Source organism: Aquarana catesbeiana, linkage group LG01, assembly GCF_042186555.1.
Source record: "Aquarana catesbeiana isolate 2022-GZ linkage group LG01, ASM4218655v1, whole genome shotgun sequence".
Lineage (NCBI taxonomy): Eukaryota > Metazoa > Chordata > Amphibia > Anura > Ranidae > Aquarana > Aquarana catesbeiana.
In genome coordinates, this window is record NC_133324.1 from 720520873 (window position 1) to 720545641 (window position 24769).

The 24769-nt window shown below is 42.9% G+C and overlaps 1 protein-coding gene across 1 annotated transcript in view; it reads right to left on the reverse strand.

Annotated features, from left to right (window-relative positions):
* Positions 1 to 24769, reverse strand: part of MGAT4D (MGAT4 family member D) — a 242233-nt gene that overhangs the window by 96056 nt on the left and 121408 nt on the right. The window contains exons 5-8 of the mRNA XM_073604110.1: positions 19470 to 19603; positions 17384 to 17430; positions 13383 to 13496; positions 11685 to 11760 (exon numbers count right to left, since the gene is read on the reverse strand). Coding sequence (XP_073460211.1) covers positions 11685 to 11760; positions 13383 to 13496; positions 17384 to 17430; positions 19470 to 19603 — 371 coding nt within the window. The remainder of the gene's footprint in view (positions 1 to 11684; positions 11761 to 13382; positions 13497 to 17383; positions 17431 to 19469; positions 19604 to 24769) is intronic.

Genomic DNA, 24769 nt, shown 5'->3' on the forward strand with positions numbered 1-24769 from the left:
AAGGAGAGAAGGAGCGAAGATCGCCACCAGGGGACCTGAGAAGAGGATCGTGGCCACTCTGTGCAATACCCCTGCACAGAGGTGGTGAGTATAACATGTTTGTTATTTTAATTTTTTTAAAAATTGACTTTAATAACACTTTAAAGTGGTTGGAAACCCTTACAAATACCCAGTGAAGTGACTGGCCTCAAGTGATACACACTCCCTCCCCCCCCCCCCCCCCCCAGCAGGAACCCTTGGAAAACACAGAGGGAATACGATAGCCTAAACGAGGTTGTAGCCAATAGGTAAACTCTCAGAGTTTACCAGATCAAGACACTGGAGAGAAATTTTCTTGGAAGTTTTCAGAGCAGGACTTAAAAAGTAAAGGACATTATCCTGGCTAAGGTGGAAGGGGGAAATTACCTTATGGAGAAAAAGAGGCTTTGGGCCGCAGGATGACCTTGTCTTTGTGTGACACTAGGAAGGGCTTTTTTACAGGATAAGGCCACTAGCTCAGAGGTCAAAAGGCCATGGCATGAAAACAGAGGGACAGATGTTTGTTCTTGGGTAGGAGGATCACAGACAAGGCCATGTACAATGTCAGGCCCATGTACTCTAAATTCGTGAGCTGGTTCCAAAAATCGCTTCTAAATGGTGATGATCTAACCAAAACTCTGCAATGTTCATTGGACATTGGATGACAGGAATAGGAAGGACTGATCCTTAGGCAGGAGATTGTCCAAGTAATTCACAATGTGTGTCTCATGGGGATAGAGTACTGCTAAGACTGAGGCTGAGAATAAAACAAAATGTAGGGCAACAAATTGGTAATGCTAATCACTCACTGCAAAACACAGATAGGGTTATTGAGCAGGAAAAATGTGAATGTGCAAAAAAGGCATCCCAGATGTGTACTGATGCCAGAAAATCTCCCAAAAGTAGATAGGCAAAAACCAGCCTAGCCGATTTAATGCGTGACTTTTGAACATACAGGAACAAGTTGAGTATTTTTAAAACCAGAAAGCGACGATTTTCACCATTTGGCTTGGGAACGGTTAACAGGTTCGAGTAGGAAATTTAAACACTTCCTTCACTTGGAACTGGGGCAATGAGCTCCTACAGGAGGATTTGCTGAACAGCTGCAGAAGGATCCTCCCATCTTCGCACAGAGAGTAGCAAATTTGAAAGCATGACACAGGGAGGAAGCAGCAAAAGTCCCAAACTCCAGTTTGTAGCCCCTGAAAATGACACTTTGGATCCCAACATCTGAGTTTCCTTGAAGAAGGTGGCTGGTAGACATCCCCCTACTCTATTGGGGGAACCCCTTTATTGGAAAGAGTTGTCTGGCTTGGAGGACTACGTCTTCCAAGGAAAGTTTTTGTCCAGCCTTCGCTTGAAGCGAAGGCTTAAAAATGACAAAAGAATCTTTTACTAACCTCAGGAGTCGAAGCCAGAAGTATGGACCTTAATTTTCTGGTGGCTGAGAGTACCCTTACCCTCTCTGTGACCTCTTGGTGTACTTAGACAGGCCTTCTCCTTTAAAGCGTAGGCTTGCTAAACGCTAATTGCACAGGAATTCTGCTGACCACTATTTAAGCCTAAGAATCCTTTCTATATACAGAAAATCGGAAGCTGGTGCAGCCAGGAATCTTGAAAGGAGAATCATTTTAGAAAAAAAACTTCCACAGAAAAGTGGTAAGCTTCCTTTAAGCAGAGAAAAAAGGCCCATTACCTAAAGATGCTAGCAAAAAATTAGTTGCAAATAGGAGGAGCTGTATAGGGGACGCCCTTGTAGCTTTCTTTTTTGCCAGTGTCCAATCACCTGAAGGTAAATAAAGTTAATTTTAGGAAAGTTAAAGACTAAAGACCCCATGTCCTGTACAAAATTACTTTTCTTAGGTTTCATTATAGGGACATAGGGCTAAGACAAGAGGGGTATACCACTGCCTACAGGAGATTGGATACAAGCAATAAAGATGTTAGTCAGATATAACCCTCCCCATTCCCACCATGCTCCAGGTTTGGAAAAGCAGTAGTAGGAATGGATCATAAAGACAGAGCTGGGACCTGTATCCCATAATGAATGCCAAGAAAACAACTTCACAAAAGTACAAAAATCCTGTCTTCTTTATTACTCATTAGGGGACACAGGGTAAATTCTAAATCAAAAAGGACATTCAAAAGCAGTCCAACTGAGGGGCGGGCAACACAGCAAACAAACACCAGAAAGCCATCCAAAACTACAGTGTACTACTGGGGTAGCTTACAGCTCAAAGGGTACCTAAAGGACCTTACATCTGAACCTGCATCCGAAGAGGTCTGTATATCCACCTGGTAGAACTTGGCAAACATGTGAACAGAAGACGAGGTGGCAGCTTTGCAAAGGTGAGAAAGATGCCCGAAGCTAAGAGGAACACACTGATCTACAGAGTACACTGTGCAGGACAGGGCTAATTCTTGTCCTTAAGCCTATAGACTTGAAAGATGAGTTGCAGAAGCCACCTAGAAATATTAGAATGAGAGGCAGGTTGTCTGGAGTGGTGAAAATGGGAATCAGTGCATTGGAAGGAAACCCCAATGAGGGATAAACAACTTACCCTGAATCCCAATAATCTCCTTGGAATGTACGATGCACAAGATAGAGATGGAAGAACCAAAGTCCTGGTTAAGATAAAAATGAGAAACCTCCCTAGGAAGAAAGGAGAACCTAGGTCTCAAGACACCCTTGTCTCTCTGTAGCACCAGAAAAGGTTCCTATAAATCAAGGCCTCCAATTCAGAAATTAGCCTCACAGAGGTGATGGCAACAAGGAAGGCTTTCTTGTGAGTGACAGCAGACCAAGGAATTTCTTTGATAGGATCAAAAAGGCAGTTTCTGGAGGGCCAAAAAGAACCAGGCTGACGTCCCAATGAGTCACAGGGGGACATAAAGATGCAACTGCGCAAGAGGACTTTGGAAAAAAAATCCAAGGAGACAAGAACTTGCCTTTGATGGTACTCAAAGCCAAATGTTGATCCAGACTAGTGGAAAGTCAGAAAGCAACCCACAGAGTCCCTCCTGGAATGGAAATTCATTGCTTTGTACCATGAGAAGTGCACCTTCCAAGTGCCATAATTGAACTTGCAAGAAATGCATTTCCTAGCCTTTGGAAATCTATCTTTTAGGACCTGGGCCTCAAGTGCCATGCTATTAAATCCAGCGACTGAAGCAGGTTGATAAACTGGTCCTTAGGGACAGAAGAGCTGGGTGATTTGAATACCGAGTGAAAGTGAATGCAGAGTTTCTTACTAAAGCTAACATTTAAGGTAGGCCAAGTGTATGTTTTTACAGTGACATTTGTTCTATGCGGCAATATAAACTATTACACTATACACACCTAAAGACATGGAAGTGGTACAAAATTGAGACCACCCAAAATACAAAAAAGTACAACACATGACATGAAAATAACATGCCATGAACAACAGACCTATGGTTGTAAATATAAAATATACATGCGCCAATTCCCGCTGACTCCAGGTCAGTGGAACCGGGGGGGTGGGGAGGGGGTCCAGTGTAAGTTCACCTACTGTGTAGTAAAAAAAAAAATTATATACATCTTATATATAAATTATTTATATCTTTTTACTATTCTTTAAAACAATACATTATAACAAATACAAATACATGCAGAATTAATCTAATAGGGACCCACTCACTATATGGTATAAAAAAAAACATCCAGAAAGCATTAACTTTACAATACATAATATCCATGGACAATCAATATAACTACCCCCTTGTAACACTTGTTGGTCAATGAACCTCAAGTCCAGAGCTTTAAGTGGACAAGAGTGGACAATCTCCAAACTATGAAAAATAAAAAATGTATGTGAGGCCTAAGCTATTACATTATAACCCAGCAAAGTGTCCAATTTAGGAGCACCCCTGGAGGTTGCAGTTGGCAGTAAGTAAAAGGTGAAATAAAGCAGTGGGATGAGAAATAAAACCCAGGACCAGAACAACTTAAGGTCCTGGCAAGAATCTAAGCATGTCCCATGTAGACATATTGTGGTGCCACCTGCAAAAAAAGTAGAGTAGCACAAAATAGTTACTACACATCAGGCCCTAGATGTGAAATACAACATAAAACCTTAGGCCCGAAAAAGGACAGACTTGCGCTAAGGCTGTAGACCTACTCTACAAGACAGATCTCTATCTTAGTGAATGTGTATGGCAAGGATCTGTCAATGTAGCCCCACATAACCATATATATGAGATCTATGTAGCCCCGATCTCAAGTGAGTGAAGGTCATAGTATACCAGCAAACAACAAGACCCTCACCAAGAGCTAAGAAGGTTTATAATTGCTGGGGCAGCTGCGGAGCAGATTGCACAAGGGTCCTGTGCGTCTGTTTTAGGCCCGAATTCAGGTAAAAATTTCAGGCCTGATGTGTCCCTGAAACAGAGAACTGGGACGCACCGAACCCCTGCTACATCCAATTTCAATGTGAACCCAGTCTGAAGCTTTCTAAGAAATATCGAAAGGGCTCAGGTAAGCCCTTGTTCCAAAATCCAAGAAGGCTTGTATTTTTTTGCAGCTGAGGTACATTCATTAATTAACTGGTACAAAGGAAAACTGGATTTTAGAAAAAAAAAGGGTGAGCCTTTAAAAGGATTTGTTAAGGCAGAAAGTTTTTTTATCTTAAAGCATTCTACGCATTAAGATAAAAAAAGTGTTCTGTGTGTAGCAGTCTGCCCCCCCATTACTTAGCTTACCCCATCTCTCTCCAGCAATGTCCACGAGTGTCTTAGCTGATTGGCTGAGGCACAGCAGCGGTGTCATTGGCTCCCGTGGCTGTCAATCAAAGCCAGTTAGCCACTCAGAAGAGAGGGGGCGGGGCCAGGTCAGACTGTGTGTCTGAATAGACACACGGAGCTGTGACTTGGCTTGGGTGCCCCCATAGCAAGCTGCTTGCTGTGTGGGCACTCGACAGGAGGGAGGGAGGGGCCAGGAGCAGCAAAGAGGGACCCGTGAAGAGGAGGATCCAGGCTGCTCTGTGATAATCCACTGCAACTGTATGTTTTTTTGTTTTTAAATGAGACTTTACAATCACTTTAAGCTCTGATACATGCTTGTACAGAAAAAAAACAAACACACACTTTCCCTTGAATGTCAACTGCTTACCACCATCTTCCAAGGACATTTAACCCCTGAATATTTAATCTACTGTGTTCCCTACTGCTGGGGAATTTGCAATAAACTTACAGAAATAAGTCCTCTCCCCTTCAAGTAGCGAAAATTTCCTTTTGCTGAATCTAATAGATGAATTCAGCTGGGATGGAGTAGTGGAGTCAGTAAATCCTCCACCAGATCTACCTTCTGATGAACCCCTAAAGCTAACAGTACAGGAGTAGAGGATCTTGGCAATGGTCAGGTTGGGCAGGGGTCTCATATCTACCAAAAAAACACTTAAGGAATGGAGGAGGTTTCTACAAGCACTGGCAGATTCCTCCCCCCTCTCCAAGGAGCTACTACATAGAGTTAAAGGATACATTCACCTCTGGGAACATATTACATGCTCCACCTGTTTTTAGTTTTTTGCACGTACGAAGTACAAGCAGATAGCTTACACCGACAGTCTGCAGGAGCCATGCATTGCACCTACAGACTCCCAATAAAATAAACATTTTTTTTCCTTGATAAAGATGTGCATTTATTTATTTAACGGTGAACTTAGCCTTTAAACAGTCAAGACAGGAATTCAGCCAGGACCCCCACACTACCTCTAGGAAACCCTAGATAGGGAGAACCCACCAGTGCCCTGCCACATTAAGCCCAACACCAAGGGGCCCCAGGTGATTACAGGCTAGATGAAAACCTAGGAATAAACACCAGTAAAAGAAAGAAGGTACAGTAACCTTCAGCTTACCCGTGTCCTGCTGATACCAAGGGCGCCTGTATCCTCCTAAGCTGCAGTCTGCATTGGAGAATCCAACATATAGTATTAGCTCCTCCACCTGTAGCATCCCGACAGCCATTGCTTAAAGGAACTGAGAATAAAAAGACACCAGCCAGCCCTTCCCCTGCACCAAAAATGAGGCTTGAACCAGAGCCTCTGTTGCCTGGAAATGACTTCACCCCTACCAGGAATAATGCTGTGCAGGAACCCAGACACCTTGACTGGAAATTCACGCTGCCTGTGCTGGTCCCTGTCAAGGAGTTGTGTTGCCTCCAGACATGGCCCTCACCAGGCACTGAAGGAAAAAAGGGAACTAAGCCACCTCCTTCCTATACTTAAGAGGGGAACCCTACCAGTTGCTCTCAGGGAAGCCAGGTGGATAAAAGTGTGGGTTAAAGAAAAAAAAAAAAAAAAGAAAAGAAAGGATAGCCAGAGAAACAGTGGCCTCCCTCTCCCAGGTTCCAGGTGATGCATCTCCTCCGGCCGGAGGAAACAAACAATAAAACTGATTAGTTCAGCCGAAGGACTTGCTTTTAAAGTACTTTTGGTGATGTGTTCCTGTTCCTTTTGGAGGAGGATTATACATCTCATAGGCTGTACTGGTTGATGATTTAGGGAAAAAAGGATCATGCCAACAGCAGAAGAAAAAGTCTAGTAGAAAGGGTTTGCTTCTCCAGAGGGAGAAAATAACCATTCTCGTAAAGCCCTAGCATTAAACTACAGTATACTGGGAGTGAGAGGGGTTATATCTAGCAAACCAACATCATTGTTTGCTAGTGTCCAATCTCCTGTAGGCAGCAGTATAAGTGTTGTCTTGGGATAAACTTCCCTAACAAATATGGTTCTTAACCTGGTAATCTGCTCAATTTTTTCTACACTATGTTGACAACAGCTGTAGGTTCTTTGCAACCGAGTGGTAAGCACTGCAGCTTTCTGTAACCCAACAGTGCAGGTGGACCAAGTAGACTTGGCCAGGTACCTGAAATAACTTGGTATTTGGAACTTTGTCACAGAGCTGCTTGTATAATTACTGTGTGCTGATCTTTTCTTTATCATTCATCGAAATAAAGCCATCTCTCTCTGATGCCACAGTATCAGCAGACAGCCTTCAGTTACTGGCAAGAAAGATTAAGCTTAAATTCACATCTTGCTCCTGTCCAAGGCAGATTGGATTGCATGCTACTGTGCTTATCGTTCAGCTATGGCATTATTTAACAGCTTGGCTCAAGTCCCGAGAGACACCATAGTCTCCTGGGGACTTTGTGGACTATGTGAGCCAAAAGTAGCAAAACTAACAGAGCAACTGCCGATTCTTTTCAAACTGTGTATTGATTAGGGCAGCCAAAGGAAGGAAGGAGAAAATGATAAAGATTATTAATCAACATGAAGATAGGATTGAAAGTTTAATAGGTGTCATTTCCAATGCATCTTAGTATAAAGCTTATGTCTAATTATACACAGAGCAGAAACATCCACCATTCCTATAATCTGAAACCAAGCTGTTTTTTTTCAGACTGCCAAGATAGCAATGCTAACAGCACATGTGCTAAATTGACTGTAAAAAACAAACAATCCCCCCCCCCCCAAAAAAAAACAAAACAAAACAAAAACACTCATGCAGGCTCGTTCCCGAGCTGTGCTCTGTGTGTCCGTTGATACACACAGTGCAGCTCACCCCCACCCCCCTGCTCGCTCCTCACTAGCTATAAGAAATAGTGCATGCAACAGCATTATCTGCCTGTGAGGTGGTCACAGATGTTCATGGCAGTGAAGGTGTACATGGAGCAAATTTCCTGCAGCCGCAGAAAGATGCAGGAAAGAAATTTGATACCCCCATCAACACAGACAGTGTTGATGCAGGAATCCCTCCTGCTGGGCCATTGTGTTCTCCCAGCAGGGGGGTGAGGGAAGCCGCCCACGCTGGGAAAAGACAGTAATTATCGCTAGCGGCTATAGCAGCCACAAGCGATAATCACAAAAGAATCCGGCAGGCTGGTTGTACTCAAGATGAACGGTCAATCAACTTGGTACATTCAGCCTGCCCATTAACTGTTCGAATCTCGGCTGGTTCAGCAGGAACTGGCCGAATTTGAACAGTGTATGGCCAGCCTTAGATACAAATCAGGTTTGTTAAAACCCTTGCGGTGTACATTGATCACCCAGAGGGGATTGTTCTTTTTTTTTTTTTTTTTTTTTTTTAACAAATAGGGGATAAAGCATTTTCATTTGGCACTGGTATGATCCCAGATAGATCAATTTTATTAATGAAAGAACAGCTCTGATAACCCTTGTGTTTATAGGTAAATAAGAACTTCTGCAGGTGCAAAATCTGTCATCAGAGCCCAGGGTCACTGAAACTCTTTGCAGGAAATTAGTGTACAGGAAGTACGTTACAATTTGTCTACTTGACACAGAAGTAAACATAAAAACAAAATGGATAACAAAAAACAGATAACAGCTGAAACAGGTCTGTCCAGTAGACCATGTGACAAAAAGTATTTAACCACTTTCTGGACGGGCCACTGTAGAAACATGGCCAGGTGGGGCAAAGGTCGTTCTGGGAGGCCATATGTCAGTGTCACCAGCCATTAGTTCTTATCACCACCACAGCAGTACAATGTCACCAGACCAGTGCTGCCAGTCAGTGTCCCTAATCACCACCACTGTCCCTTATCACTGCCACCCACTCACAATGTCCCTAACTACCGCCGCACCAGTTACTGTGTCGCTGATCAATGCTGCACCAGTCACATGGTTCCTAATCACCGCCACACCAATTACAGTGTCCCTGATTACTGCCACACCAGTTACAATATCTCTTATCACCACAGAGGTTACAGTATCCCTGATCATCCCCACACCAGTTACAGTGTCCCTTATAACAGCCAGGCCAGTTACAGTGTCCCTTATCACGGCCACAGTAGTACAATGTCACCAAACCAGTGCTGCCAGTTTGTGTCCCTAATCACCGTCACTCCAGTCAGTGTCTCTAATCACTGCAACCCACTCAGTGCCCCTAATTACTGCCACACCAGTTACAGTGTTCCTTACCAACACACCACACCAGTCGCAGTGTCACCACACCAGTCTAAGCCAGCAACATTGTCACTAGATCAGTGTAAGTCAGCAGCAGTGTTCTTGTTTGCTGCCACTCTAGTCTCCACTGTCACCAGACCAGTGCAGTCAGAACAAGTGTTCCTGATCACTGCCACCCCAGTTTCTGCCTGCTGCCTGGACTGATCCTTTGCCTTTTTACTGACCATGTTTCTGCCTGCAGACGCAGACGGGTTTCTCAAAATGCTTCCTCCAGACATTATTGGGTAGGTGCTGATGAACCCAAAAGACAGGTATAGGGGACACCACACAGAGGTAGATTCGAGACCAGATGGATTCCTGTCCATCAACTACCAAATAGTAACAAATGAGTCAAATATCCTGACACTTGGATTAGGGAAGGGAGAATTCCACCTCAGCTGTAACCAAGGTCATTGCCAGTTCTCGAATTCAAGAGTCAAGTAGATTCAAATAAATGGATATCGGTAAGGAGGAAGGACTTTACAAACATCTCCATCAATATCAATAAGGATTAATCTACCAACCCAAATAGAGGACCCAAATATTGACTGGGGGGGGGGGGGCTAGTAAAGCATAGAGTATGGGAGTCTAGTATCCAAAGATGGGTATCCCGCTAGTTCATATTTGACGGTGGGGATGGGGTTCTTGGGGTCATAGGCAGCATTCCTCCTCCTCCAAACACAGCGAGTTGAGTTGATGCCAAAGAGCTAGATTTTGGTCTCATCTGACCACAACACTTTCATCCAGTTCTCCTCTGAATCATTCAAATGTTCATTAGCAAACTTCAGACGGGCCTGTACATGTGCTTTCTTGAGCAGGGGGGCCTACAGGGGCTGCACGATTTCAGTCCTTTAAGAGCATCCATCTTGCCAATAGCACCAATAAGGGCTGTGCAGACACAGACTCATACCATAGAGAACATACATCAGCAGAGTAGTAGAAGACACTCCCAAAGAGCTTTCCCTGCAGACGCCAAAAAACAGGGAAGGATCATGTGACCACATGACAGCGCTGCAGGGATAACGTACTTAGAGGATAAAAAAACAAAAAAACAAATAGTTGCATGATGATATATATGATTGAATTGTTGCAAGTAACACTTCTCTGTTTAGTATCACTCTAAAGGATAAGTAGAGCCAACGCTTTTTTGGCTATACTTCTATGGATTCATGGAGTGCAGTTCGTTCTGCAGTCCTGTGACCCGTTTTCAGCCGACAACGGGCAGCCAGTCCAGGCTCTGAAAACATCCCGACCACATGGTTGGGATCAACCTAGAACCCTGGACCAACACCTGGCTCAGCCTTTCAGCGATTCACAGAGAACCTGAGCGACTCCCTCCACAGCTCAGCGCTCAAGTGAGCACTGGAGGAGAGCGCAGAGAGCAGCTGATTGACAGTCACAGCTCTCTATTCAGAGCAGAGGGCGAGAACTGAGCCATCAGCGGTGTTTGATTGCTTAGTTCTCACTACTGTGCAGGTGGGGGGGGGGGGAGATGCAGCATCAGATCGATGCAGCATCCACCAAGTGGAGTATAATGTTTATTTCTTTTTTTAATACGCCATAATTCTTTTAAAGTGGATGTAAACCCACTCTCATCCTCTCTAAACTACTGCCATAGTGGTTATCTATAAGGATATACATGCCTCCTGCATGTATCTTTACCTGTCAAATGTCTCCCCTTGGTTTGTTATGAGACCCAAAAAACTGCAGATTCTGTGGGTGGGTCTGTTGTCCGGAGCTCGGTGGGTGGAGTCGTGATGTCAGGAGACTCCCCGCCCACCTCTACACTCCCCTTGTCAATGTGCATTTTCTCCTGTGTATTTCTTACACTGAACTTCTGCTATGATCTCTAACATCCAGTCAAAACCCAGGAAAGTCACCACATGACTTCAGCATGTGCAATCATGCTGAGATGTGGAGCAGCCAATCCTGGGAGAGCTGGAAAAGAAAGGAGGAGGGGACCTGAAGTACACAGAATGTCTCTCTCAGGCTTGTGCATGAGATATGCAAATCACCTGTCACTCACAGCAAGGGGGAGAAACAGACTCCTATTTCTCTGTCTGTCAGTTTTTATCTCACTGAAAAAAATAGGAGGATTGCTCAGAGCTAGATTAACTCTTCGTGGCAAAGACTGGGCACAGATAACATGAAATCCTATACTGTACAAGCCTTAATTTAAAAAAACATTTTTGGGTTTACATCCACTTTAAGTTCACCATAAGCGCATCAATGTTCAATACTAAGATTTACATTATATTCAATGGTTCTTGATCACAATTGAGCACAGTGTTGCTTGAAGCTCACTTGAAAAAGTACATTAGTTACTTTTGGTGCAGAGTTGCATGTATTGACCCCAATAGACTTAATTTGCTTGCTTTTCTGCACAGTAACTAACTTTCCCATTGGCTAAAAATAAAAAAAAACATCTGCACAAATGGTCAAAAAACAAACAAACAAAAAAAAAAAACCAGAAAGATGGTCAGCTTTGTGAATGTAGTCTAAATGATTACGTTTACAAATGCTTTACATTTTTGTTACCATTTTAACACATCTTCGCCACACAAAAAAAGTTTAGACCTGTTTTCACACACTAAATATCCTCTAAAACATTAAAACCCTTGAGTGAAAAAAAAAAAAAAAAAAAAAGTGTCTACATCCACAAAGTGACACCCCAAAAATCCATACCTGCAGGTAATAAGTGCCTTTTGATTGTGCATACAACATCATGAAGCTGTAGTCCAAGTTTTGCTTGGTTCTCCACCTAAGAAAAAAAAAGAAGCAATGTCAGCTTGCACCTTTATTAGAGCAACTTGTTTCTCAAGATTCTCAAGCTGATTTACATCAATCCTGGCCAACTTTCTGCACTGTGATCCTACAGCGCACTATGCCTTACATAGAAAGGTGGCAGAATCTTTGGGTATCAGTAGAGAACGGGTGATGGAAGATCAGAAAAGTAATTGCACACAGCCATTCTGTGGTCTCTATGAGGAATAATTTCAATCAGTATATCCTTCACCTTAAAACTGGCATTTTCTCTGGTTAGTCAGTCAGTTTTTTGGGTAGGTCTCTATCAGCTTTGCACATCTAGAGTGACATTCTTGGCTATTCTTCTTTGCAAAATAGCTCAAACTCTGTCAGAGTGGATGGAGAGCATCAGTCTTGCCACAGATTCTCAATTGGATTTAGGTCTGGAGTTTGATTGGGCCATTCTAACACATGAATATGTTTTGATCTAAACCATTCTATTGTAGCTCTGGCTGTATGTTTAGGATCATTGTCCTGTTGGAAGGTGAAGCTCCGCAGCAGTCTCAAGTCTTTTGCAGAGTCTAACAGCTTTTCTTCTAAGATTGCCCTGTATTTGGCTCCATCCATCTTCCAGTCAACTCTAACTAGCTTCCCTGTCCTTGCTGAAGAAAAGCATCTCCACAACATGATGCAGCCACCACCATGTTTCAGGGTGATGTGCAGTGTTAGTTTTCCGCCGCACATAGCGTTTTGCTTTTAGGCCAAAAAGTTCAATTTTGGTCTCATCTGACCAGAGCACCTTCTTCCACATGTTTGCTGTGTCCCCCACATGGCTTCTCACAAACTGCAAATGGGACTTCTTATGGCTTTCTTTCAACAATGGCTTTCTTATTGCCACTCTTCTATAAAAGGCCAGATTTGTGGAGTGCAGGACTAATAGTGGTCCTGTGGAGAGATTCTCCCACCTGAGCTGTGGATCTCTGCAGTTCCTCAAGAGTTACCATGGGCCTCTCGGCTGCTTCTCTAATTAATATGCTCTCCTTGCCCGCCTTGTCAGTTTAGGTGGATGGCCATGTCTTGGTAGGTTTGCAGTTGTGCCATACTCTTTCCATTTTTTGGCTGATGGATTGAACAGTTCTCTGTGAGATGTTCAAAAGCTTGGGATAATTTTTTTCATAACCTAACCCCGCTTTAAACTTCTCCACAACTTTATCCCTGACCTGTTTGCTGTGTTCCTTGGCCTTCGTGATGCTGTTTGTTCACTAGGATTCTCTAACAAACCTCTGAAGGATTCAATGAACTTCTGTATTTATACAGAGATTAAATTACACACAGGTGGACTCTATTTACTAAATGCGGTTCCACTAGATTTTAGTTAGGGGTATCAGAGTAAAAGGGGGCTGAATAAAAATGCATGCCACATTTTTCCGACATTTGTAAAAAATGTTGAACGCTATTTATCATTTTCCTTCACAATTATGTGCTACTGTGTTTATCACATAAAATCCCAATAAAATACATTTACTGTTGTAATATGGCAAAATTTCAAGGGGTATGAATACTTTTTCAAGGCACTGTACTCTTTAGGTTAAAAAACGAATTTCTATTTCAGTATATGTATAAATTGTTCTGGAGTACCTCACTCTCTCTTTGGAGTCTCCAAAGGTTTCCTTTACATTGGAGAACACTGGATAGTAGGATGCTGGAGGAGAAATAATCTCAAGGACACCAGACTGGATTTCACGGGGAAAGCTGCAAAGTAAAGACACAAAATTAATATTTGATGTTTCAAGGATGCGTGGATGGAAACACACACACACACCCACACAGCTGAATATTTGAAGGGGCAAACAAAGCTATGTTTACAGATCTTAAGCCTTAAAAAATAAGGGCTTGACCACCTATTAAAATCTCAGCCTATTTAATAAAATATCAGTTTGCAGCTTCCTTGCTTACAGTAATGAGGTGATGACAAAAAACGTACGTTATTTTTGATTTTAAACATGAAAGCTCTAGTAATAGTGGTGGTCTCAATGTCATTAAAAATTACTTGTAGCAACGTAAATGGAGGTTCCATCATCAGAATGTGGCTTTGTATGCAGATATCATAAACAAGGACCAATATGGTCATTATCTTGTGTTTGGTCTCCATTAGATTTTTAGCTGTGTGTATCTGCTGTCAGTTTCTTATCATCAGCATATTGTCGGGTTTTAGTTAAATTTTACCTTTTGTCCACTGATCATTTTTCCCTAGTCAAATCTGTACTGGTCTTTAAAACATGATCCGTTTGCCCTGATTGGACAAGGTGACTGTGTCTAGCTGTTAACTGCCTTATTTTCTCATGAATTGTACTCTTTATCACCACCTTAAAAAAAAAAATTTTCTGCTCTCCCCAAACACATGACTGAAACTCCGGTAACACCAGTCTATGGTTTGCGTAGTTCACGAGGAATTAACTGCTTCAGCCCCAGGCCATTTTTTGAGATTCGGCACTGTGTTGCTTTAACTGACAATTGCGCGGTCATGCGACGTTGCACCCAAACAAAATTGACGTCCTTTTTTTCCCACAAAAAGAGCTATCTTTTGGTAGTATTTGATCATCTCTGCGGTTTAAATTTTTTGCACTATAAACAAAAAAAAAAAATAGCGACAATTTTGAAAAAAAAAAACACAATATTTTGTATTTTTTCCTATAATAAATATCCCCATTTAAAAAAAAAAAAATTTCTCAGTTTAGGCCAATATGTATTCTTCTACATATTTTTGGTAATAAAAATTGCAACAAGCGTATCTTGATTGGTTTGCGCAAAAGTTATAGCATCTACAAAATAGGGGATAGATTTATAGCATTTTTAATATTTTTTTCTTTTTACTAGTAATGGGGGCGATCTGCGATTTTTATCGTGACTGCGACCATATGGCGGGCGCATCGGACAATTTTGACACATTTTTGGGACCACTGGCATTTATACAGCAATCAGTGCTATAAAAATGCATTGATTATTGTAAAAATGTCACTGGTAGTGAAGGGGTTAACACTAGGGGGCGATCAAGGGGATAACTGTGTTCCCTGCTACGTGTTCTAACTGAAAGGGGGATGGGACCTGCTAAGGGAAGAGATAGATCGATGTTCACACTTTGTATGAACACACGATCTGTATCTTCTCCCCTCAAAGAACCGGGATCTGTGTTTACACACAGAGATCCCAGTTCTAGCCGTGTCACGAGCGATCGCGGGAGCCGGCGGTCATCGTGACTGCCAGGCACTCGCATCGGCTCCGGGGGCGAGCAGCAGGCGCGCATGCCCCTAGTGCCCACAAAAAGAAGCAATGTAACATGACGGCGATTCACGCAGCCGAGCCATGTTGCAGCAGTACGACTGTGGCGGCTGGTCGGCAAGCAGTTAAAGTAGCTCTTAAATGCCTGTGCAGCAAATTTATCTGATTTAGTAAACTGAAAAATCCATTTCATTCATTTTACAAAAAAAAAAATAAAAAACAAACTAAAGATTAATTCTAGGAAACCTGATCTGTGAAGCGCTTGCTCCAAACCTATATAATGTATATCAAATAATCTATACTTTGCTCCTTTGTGGAGATATTGAAATGTGTAATTCCTGTGATGTCATCACAGAATGTGCTACAGACCAATCACTAATGGGAGCTGGATGGAGGGCTCAGACGAGCATCCTACTGTCTTCATGCACATGTAGGTGACCATGGTGAGCCTGCATGAGTGGGAGTTACTGCTGGTGTAGGTGGGTACATCGGCCACTGCATGTTTGGCAACAGAGGAACACAGAAGTACCCTGTCATCACTGCAGCATCAATCTGGGCAGCAGGACTGCTGCACTGGGGCCTTGCACAGGACAGAGTAACCTGAGTGGTTAGGCAACAAGCAACTGCAGGATTCTGGTCACTCTAGTAGTTCAGAGATAAGTGTGGATGAAGCAGAGCAGGGCAAGGAGAGGGGCTCTGCACGCTGAGCAGTATGTTATACACTCCTGAGCACTGCACTCAGTAACATTCTTCCTATAACTGTGCTGTGTCAGCTGGGCTGTGTGTGGCATATACTCTCAACCACTGAACTCTGTATTGCTGTGCGCTACGCCAACAGAGCCACAAACAGCAATAAAAACATATGGAGAGGAGAGGGTATATATTGATATTTGTATTGCTGTTTGCATGGGGAAAGATTTCCACCCACTTTCCTTCGGTGTTTCAGGATATTACTGGACCAAGACATTAATGGATAGGTTTACAGATAGCAATAAAACTCTGACAGAGGAGCTTTGGCTGGGTTTGGGCTTTAACCGCTGGTGCGACATACGCTCTGACTTTGGGAGGACATGTCGCATGACGTGTATAAAATCAATGGTTCCCTATGAGAGCCGTCTTTTACCTGGTCCAACACAAGTCGGTCCAGCTTTGAAAAAGGTTCCTGCACTTCTTGCACCGACTGCAGTCCATTCAATATCATCATAAGTCGAATCATCATCCTAACTGATCTGACTTTGGCATGCTCTGAGGATTTTAAAGGGGAACCTCATGCCAATTTTTTATTTCTTTTCTTAAACGCATGGGGTCCCCCCCCCATTTCACACCAGGCCCTTTGGGTATACTATACCCTTCGGTCTGGTATGGATTTGAAAGGGAACCCCCACACCAACATTTTTTTTAAACCGCGGGGGTCTTCCCCCCCAAAAAAACTAGACCCTTATCCAAGCATGCAGCCTGGCAGGTCAGGAAAGGGGGGGGGGTGAGCGCTCCCTCCCCCCTGGATCATACCAGGCCACATGCCCTCAACGTGAGGGGGGGGCCCTGGGGAAGGGGGATCTGTGCCCCCCACCCCAAAGCACCTTGTCCCCATGTTGATGGGGACAATGGCCTCTTCCCGGAAACCCAGGGATGTGGTTGTCTGGGTCTGCGGACGGGGGGGGGCTTATTGGACTCTGGAAGCCCCCTTTACCAAGGGAGCCCAAGATCCCGGCCCCCCCACTCTATGTAAATTAGTACCCCTACCCATTCATCCAAAAAAAAAGGTGTCAAAAATAAATAAAATCAGTACACAAGTTTTTGCCAAAGTCCTTTATTAAAGTAGCTCCAGCGTGTCTTGTCCCTCCAGCGCAGTCTTCATCCTCCAGTTCTTCTCGCTGCACTAATATCTTCTTCCTCTGGTTTTTCTTGTTGCGCTGACGTCTTCTTCCTCCAGTTCTTCTCACGACGCTAGCTCCTGCTCTTGTGTTAGATCTAGCCATTACTTATCAAGCCATGGGGCGTGGCAATCTGGTGACGTCATCCGGAGACCCTCGCCCCTTGTGAAGTCACCACCCCATCATGCTATATTATTTTCACCAGATAGACTTCAAAGTGGTATTATACTCTCCCCCCCCCCCCCCCCGCTTCTGGGTTTAATACTGCTTTAAGCATGGTGCCACTTAGAATTATTATTTAAAGCAATTCCCTTAAATTAAAAATGAAAAATAATATTAGTTTTTAAAAATATGTAAACCCCATGTGACTACACTAATTTACTAACAAAACCTACACTGCTGAAATAAGCTGATCAGCAATCATTACTAGTCATGGTTCTCTATATTTTTTTTATACAATTATCTAAGTCAAAATGAGGTTCTTACCTGTCTTTGATACTACTTGTAACATCATTTACATACTGGGCATTCACCTGAAACAAGGCAAAAACACATTATTTTTTTCAGTAATGTCACCAGTCATGATTTTCATGGAAAGTAACGGTCTATACACAAAATGCTCCTGAGCTTCCTAGCCGTTACCATTTCACTATTCTGAATTTTCTAGCCACTGCATGCGTATTGCATATCAGACCACTCTGACAAATGATATATAACATTAGACTCAAACGCACAGCCTTATATTATTGAAAAAGGCTTAAACTGGTCTGTTGGTGTCTGGTTTCCTGTTTTTAGGAAACAATATAGGTGCCCAGGGTTCCAGCCATTAGCTCAAAAGGACTATATTAGAACTCCAGCCACAGCGAAAATCCTAGTGGACTGAACAAAAAAACCCGATCTCCCCACTGAGCTATTGTGTTCTGAAAGGGGACCTGCTCTCCCGCCAGAACACCTCGGTTCTGCCGAACAGGCTGGTGTATACACAGTCAGGATAGTTTTTCTGTGGAAACAAAATGTGTACCAGGCTAAAGGAGAAGCTGCAATAATGGACTTATCGCTCTGTTACACCACTTTCTCCTTCTATCAGCAGTTTTCTTGTCAGCACATGAACCAATTGGCTCCTTGTATTGCTTCTTCCTCCCAAACTCCAGCTCTCCCATACAGAGACTAAGAGGCTAATTCTAGGTCAAATCCATGTGCTTACACAGTTTGCATTAGAAAAAATAAATGCATTAATAGTTAGAGCTGCATTAATGTTAGGCTTTTATATCTGCCTAGAGTTCAGCTTTAAAGAATTTTAAAAAATCTAACCTTTTGTTTCATTGATATCTTTATTATAGGGTTATTTTATTTGTTTAGTGCAAATGAAAAATGTACAATAATAGGCTGCATTGTTAATTGTTAAATTCCATGTTTCAGAAAAAAATATTGTTGTGTGACGTGAAATTGTGGTTAAAGACTTGTGAAATACTGCATCAAAAAATGAAGTCATACAATACCAGACATTTCCTTTCTAATTATTTGTTACCAAATGTTATAATCGAGGAGGAAAAAGTGTGCAATTCAGGGGTTGGCTTAGCCATAGCTGATTCTTTATTCTTCTCTTTGCTGCCAGGATGCTTTGTTGCCAGTCGTAACATTTTATTAAATACTATTAACACTGAAAATATAACTGAACAAAGCTGGCATATACTATAGCCCCACAAGCCTTTTAAGTGCCCTACATGCACAAGAAGCATCAGACAGTTTCTGCTCCTTCAATGTCCAATCACAGGCTGAGTGCAGGAACGCAACAAGGCTGCATCTCTTACTATGCAAACTAGCAGGGCTGTGTGGACAGAGATACATACATTTTGGTAGATACATGTTACCATATATAGTATTTATTTCAACAGTGTTTCAAGCTTTGATGCTCCACAAAGGAGCCTGCTACAGGATCCATGCCTGAGTGTGGCAATAATTAGCAAACATTGTGACTGATTCTAGTATGAAACCTACTATTTATTTTTTGTATATTTTATCATCTTCATTTAGGTTAGGATTACGATCACTGATTTCCAGCTGCACTGAGACTCAGTTTGCCATTTTTCTTGGCCACTAAGAATCTGACTACTGCAAAATAACTTGAGAACTCCAGCTGAGCTCTCAGTCCATTGGAAACAAACCAAAATTGTGGATGCCGCTCAGACTTTAGGAATCCTAATCAATAAAGCCGACCACTGAGTGCAGGCTAGGACGGAGCTCGTCCCAGCTCCAGACAATATACACAGAAGATTTCCATATTAAGCATACATCTCTGCAAACTCCAGGTAAGAAAGTAACAGCCTCAGCACAGGCTCCAGCCAGGCCATGCCCCCAATGCATTTCACTTCACCCCCAGAACATAATCATGGGGATACCCATGACTAAGCTCCAGGGGGCGGAGTGAAATTAGTTGGGGGTGTGGCCTGGCTGGAGCCCAGGCTGAGGCTGTTACACTTTCATACCTGAGGTTTGCAGAGATGTGCTGTTCATATGGACATTTTCTTCCCTGTCCATACGAAACAAACCACAACCTCCAGTTATCCCTTACCTCTGCTATAAACACGACGACAACACAATCATCTTTTTCACTTGCAGACATCTCTGAGAAGACGGAGCTCAACGTGTCCAACAAGTAACTCTGTTTGTCTCTCTTCACAGTGGGGATCCCAATCACAATGGACACTGTATTTAGAGAAACAAAAAAATAAATAAATAAAACTTTACATATTATGTCATTTGTCCATCTACTGCCAGCTTAGATGGTACCTGTGAAGACAGTAGCATGGTAACTATCAAATTGTATTTATAGGTGCTGTGATTGGTGCTGGCGATTGGTGCTGCATCCTGATCTTGCAGCCAATCCTACCTAGAGTGTGTCAATTACCTGAAAAAAGTATGTATGCTGGACAGGTGTTGAGACCTAAGACTTCAGTGAGCTTGCACTTTTAAAAACACTGGTCTACAAGGAGAAAGCCTCGGAAATGAAAGTAGCTACATTTTACCAGAATTGGGTCACTAATAAAAGAAAAAACAAGTCCTGAGTATTACTGGCTCCAGTTTTCAAGATACAGCTTCAGGTCAAAATTGCATTAAGATAATCCAAAATATGAAAGGGATGTGTGATTATGCTCCAAAATGTGATATAGTAATGAGAATGGTGCCAAAACAATCATAATAAATGTACCTTTTTATTGATACTAAACACAAACCTTCCCATTCATTTATGTTTTTTTCATGTAACATTGTCATGCTCCCTTCACACCATTGTGACTATGAAAGGCAGATAATAATGAGGGGCCCCATCTATTGTCCTGATCCCCTATTTTGCATCTAAAATATAGGTGGTATGCCTATTTACCACTGCGGTCATACTGCATTTTTGAGATGAAAATGTAACCTCGTCACAAATGTAGCAGAAGTTATCTGCGTTTACAAAGTTTCGAGACATCTTGGCTTCAGAGGGAAAATATCACGCAGCTGTTCCTTGGAAAGGTTAGGCAATTACACTTTCAAAAGCCACGTATGATGCATAGATCTGAACACAACAATACACAAACTAAAATAGTATACACACAGACCTACAGTAATTTTCAAGATTTGCAAATAATGCAAAATTCGCATAATTGCAACTATTGCTATGTCCCTCTGATGAAGCCACACGTAATAGGTGGAGCCAGGGACATTGGAAGTGATCACATGGCCATGTTTCGAAGGTTAATGCAGAATTCCACCTAAAAATGGAACTTTAGGTGGTGGTGACCCCCTGACATTCCACATTTTTTTTTTGGGGGGGGGGGGGGGGGGAGGGGAGCGGATACCCAGTTTTAATGGGCACCCAGCTTCCACTTCCTCCCCGGGTTCTGCAAGGTTACCTCTCCCCCCTCCCTCCCATCTTCTGGAACACGTCACGTCCTGGAGAGCTATATCATGCGATGCTGTTTTATACTTCAATAAATTAGATATGAGGAGATAACCCTTGGGTGTGCATGCAATTATTTATTTTATCTCTTTTTGTGGAAGTTTTGCATAGTGTACACACCCGGTCATTAATCTATGGTGCTACCCTCATTTATGTCACATTCATCAGGTTCCCGGTTTTTATTTTTTTTATTAAGTTTACAAGCTGCAGCCTCCATTAGAACGTCAGTTAGGGCATTAAAGGGGTTGTAAACTCTCAAGGTTTTTCACCTTAATGCATTCAATGCATTAAGGTGAAAAACCTGTAGTGCAGCAGCCCCCCTTTTACTAACCTGAACATGATCATTCCAGCAACGGGGAAGGGGACGAGCACCCACCCCCCCACCCCCACCCCAAAAAAGACATACTAAATGTGGCATGTCAGGGGCTTAGGGCTCCATAAAGCAGAAGTTCCGCTTTAAACACCATTTTGGTCAACTGGGAAATTTCTAGAGAAACTTTGAATATTTACCTGTGTCAAAACTAGTCTGGATTCAACGTAAAGACAGCAGTGCAATTGAAAAGCTGGCCATACACTGATCGAAATTTGGCCGGTTCATCGTTGCAGGCAGAATTTTGATCAGTGCATGGCCATCCCTGTTCAATAGCAGTCAAATGACTTCTGTTGAATGTAAAAGCTGGAAAACTTTTCTCGATCAGCATATTCTGTCACACAAAAGTCAAAGTTTTGGGGAAAGGGGGGTAATGAGATTTCTCTTTCCACCTTGTTTAAGTGTAGCCCACTTAAAGGGTAACTCCACTTTTGTAGGGAAAAAAATGGCAAATGTATATATATATATATATATATATATATATATATATATATATATATTACACACACACACACACACACATAATATATATATATATATATATATATATATATATATATATATATATATATATATATATATATATATATATATATTACAATTGCAACACAGGTGATATTTAATTGAATGTTATTAAAAATTACCTTTCCTTTTCAATCTGCAGAGCTGTAATTTTCTGTAAACTGCAATGCAATATGGCTAGCTGGAGTAGTTCTGTACACAGATGGTGTACAGAAAATCCCCAGATATGCAATTTTCTGCTTGTGAGATTGGATACTGGCTTTCCCAGAAGTCTGCACTAAGATAAATCAGATTTTGAGCATCCCTTGCAACAAATATGTAATTTTTGATGATGCTCCCAAAGGGAAATCACATCTAAATGGATGCAGAACCTGCAAGTTTCATTAGAGCCATGCAGGTGCAGCAACTGATGATTATAAAACCATTCCTATTCAGATGCACATGGACACAGACAAACAGCCAATTCTTCAGAATAAAAATGTAGGAATTTGAATGCACTGTACAGTATGTTTGTTGAGATAACCAAATCATCTTTTAACATTACAAGAAGCTACTCGAGTAAAAATTGTACATTACAAATGCCTAAAGCCAAAAACTGACACCCAGTTTGTGACAAATGTATCAGTGTGTACAGTTACAGTACTAAATTCACAGCCCTACCATCATTTACTCTCACTTTAAAGAGATCTTCTTCAGATGTACAACCTGTAACACCAACACATAATCTGATTTCAGCAGTTCAGTGTGGTCAACCTAAAATGCATAGCCACACAGGGATAAAGCTATGACACCTGTTAGCCTCAACAGCAGCATCTACAGCAAATACAAGTTGTGGTGCGGTCCAGGTGAGCAATGCCTCTGATGTCCAATGCTGTAGCGTGTACTGTATATACTCGAGTATAAGCAAAGTTTTTGAGCCCATTTTTTGGCTAAACCCCCCCCCCCCCCCCCTCGGCTTATACTCGAGTGAGCCGTACCTTTCATTACTAAAACAGCGTGTGTAACAGCATGTGTCTCCCGCTGTGTTATGCAGTCTTTGTTCGGCCGTCTATTGTAACAAAGCTCCACCTCCTCCTCGTCTGTGCTAGAGGAACACTGATACAATGCTAGGAAACTGTATCAGCGTTCCGTCTATCAGAGACGAGCAGGAGGCGGGTCTTTGTTACAATGGACAGCCGAACAGACTGCATAACACAGCGGGAGACACACGCTGTTTTAGTAATGAAAGGTACGGCTGCAGATGGGCAGTATGGCACTATAGATGGGCACAGTGGCACTACAGATGGGCACAGTGGCACCACAGATTGGCACAATTAGGCTGCAAATGGGCACAGTGATGCTGCAAATGGGCATGGTTTACCCAGTAGCTGCTGCATTTTCCCACCTTAGGCTTATACTCGAGTCAATATGTTTTCCCAGTTTTTTTGGTAAAATTAGGTGCCTCGGCTTATATTCGGGTCAGCCTATATTCGAGTATATACGGTAAGCTTTACAAGTTTTGGCACCATTGAGTTAACAGGGACACTTAGTGAATCAGGTCAGCACCAAAGGATCTGCAGAGCAGTGGTTCCTAGAGTATTATACATTGAGGACCAAAAGAAACCTGGTCACTACTGCCCATGCATAGCCTTAGGTTCTAGAATCATTTTTTGGCCAGTTAATTTTACTTTCTGCCCCAGCCATCGCATAGTCTGCTCATTCACTTTATTTTCATTCAGTTCTGCATAAGAAAAAATGCAGCCCTCTCTAAGGGCACACAGAAAACCATTTGTTTGTGCCCCGTTCACACTTTCCCGCAGCGGTCACCTGTAGTGCAGAAAACTGCAACACTGCTTAGCAGGTGAACTATACCAAAACGCACAGGAAACACCCGCAGTAGAGGGTGATCGGTGCACCGGGGAGGTGGAACAATAGGTGCAATTACAAAAAACAATCTTCCTGTATGACTCTCCATGAAGCAGCTAAAAAACAGCTTCTCCTCTCCCTCAGGTTTTCAGCTGCCTCATTGAAGACCATACAGGCAGGTCGGTTCCTATACCAGTGGCGGAATTACCAGGGTCACAACAGTCGCAGTTGTGACTGGGCCCAGCATTCCGCCACCGTGGGGGGGCCCAGTGGGGTTGATCTTCACACACGCTCTGAGCGGAGATCGTGTGTCATAGAACAATAGCACAACAGAGACACTGGCGGCATTAATGTTCTATTTGTCAGTCCTCTCTGGCACGGATGAGAGAGGACACACAGTTGATCTCACTGCTCCCCCTTCTCCCCCCTCCCCTCTCCTCTGTGTTCCGTGGGAAATGTGAGCTCCTTAGTTTCACACTTGACTGCCCGCGGAGCACACAGGAGGGGGAGAAGGGGGAGCAGTGAGATCAGCTGTGTGTCCTCTCTCATCCGTGCCAGAGAGGACCGACAAATAGAACATTAATGCCGCCAGTGTCTCTGTTGTGCTATTGTTCTATGACACACGATCTCAGCTCAGAGCTGTGCTGTCCTGAGAAGGCAGATAGCACTGATGGAAATTAATAGCAGGCACTGATGAGAACTAATAGCAGGCACTGATGAGCACTAATAGAAGGCACTGATGAGCACTAATAGAAGGCACTGGTGAGCACTAATGAGCACTAATAGCAGGCACTGATGAACACTAATAGAAGGCACCGATGAGCACTGATGAGCACTAATAGCAGGCACTGATGAGCACTGATAGACGGCACTGATGAGCACTGATAGAAGGCACTGGTGAGCACTGATAGAAGGCACTGGTGAGCACTGATGAGTACTAATAGAAGGCACTGATGAGCACTAATAGCAGGCACTGATGAGCACTAATGGAAGGCACTGGTGAGCACCGATGAGCACTAATAGAAGGCCCTGATGAGCACTAATAGAAGGCACTGATGAGCACTGATTAGCACTAATAGCAGGCACTGATGAGCACTAATAGAAGGCACTGATGAGCACTGATTAGCACTAATAGCAGGCACTGATGATCACTGATAGAAGGCACTGATGAGCACTGATAGACGGCAATGAT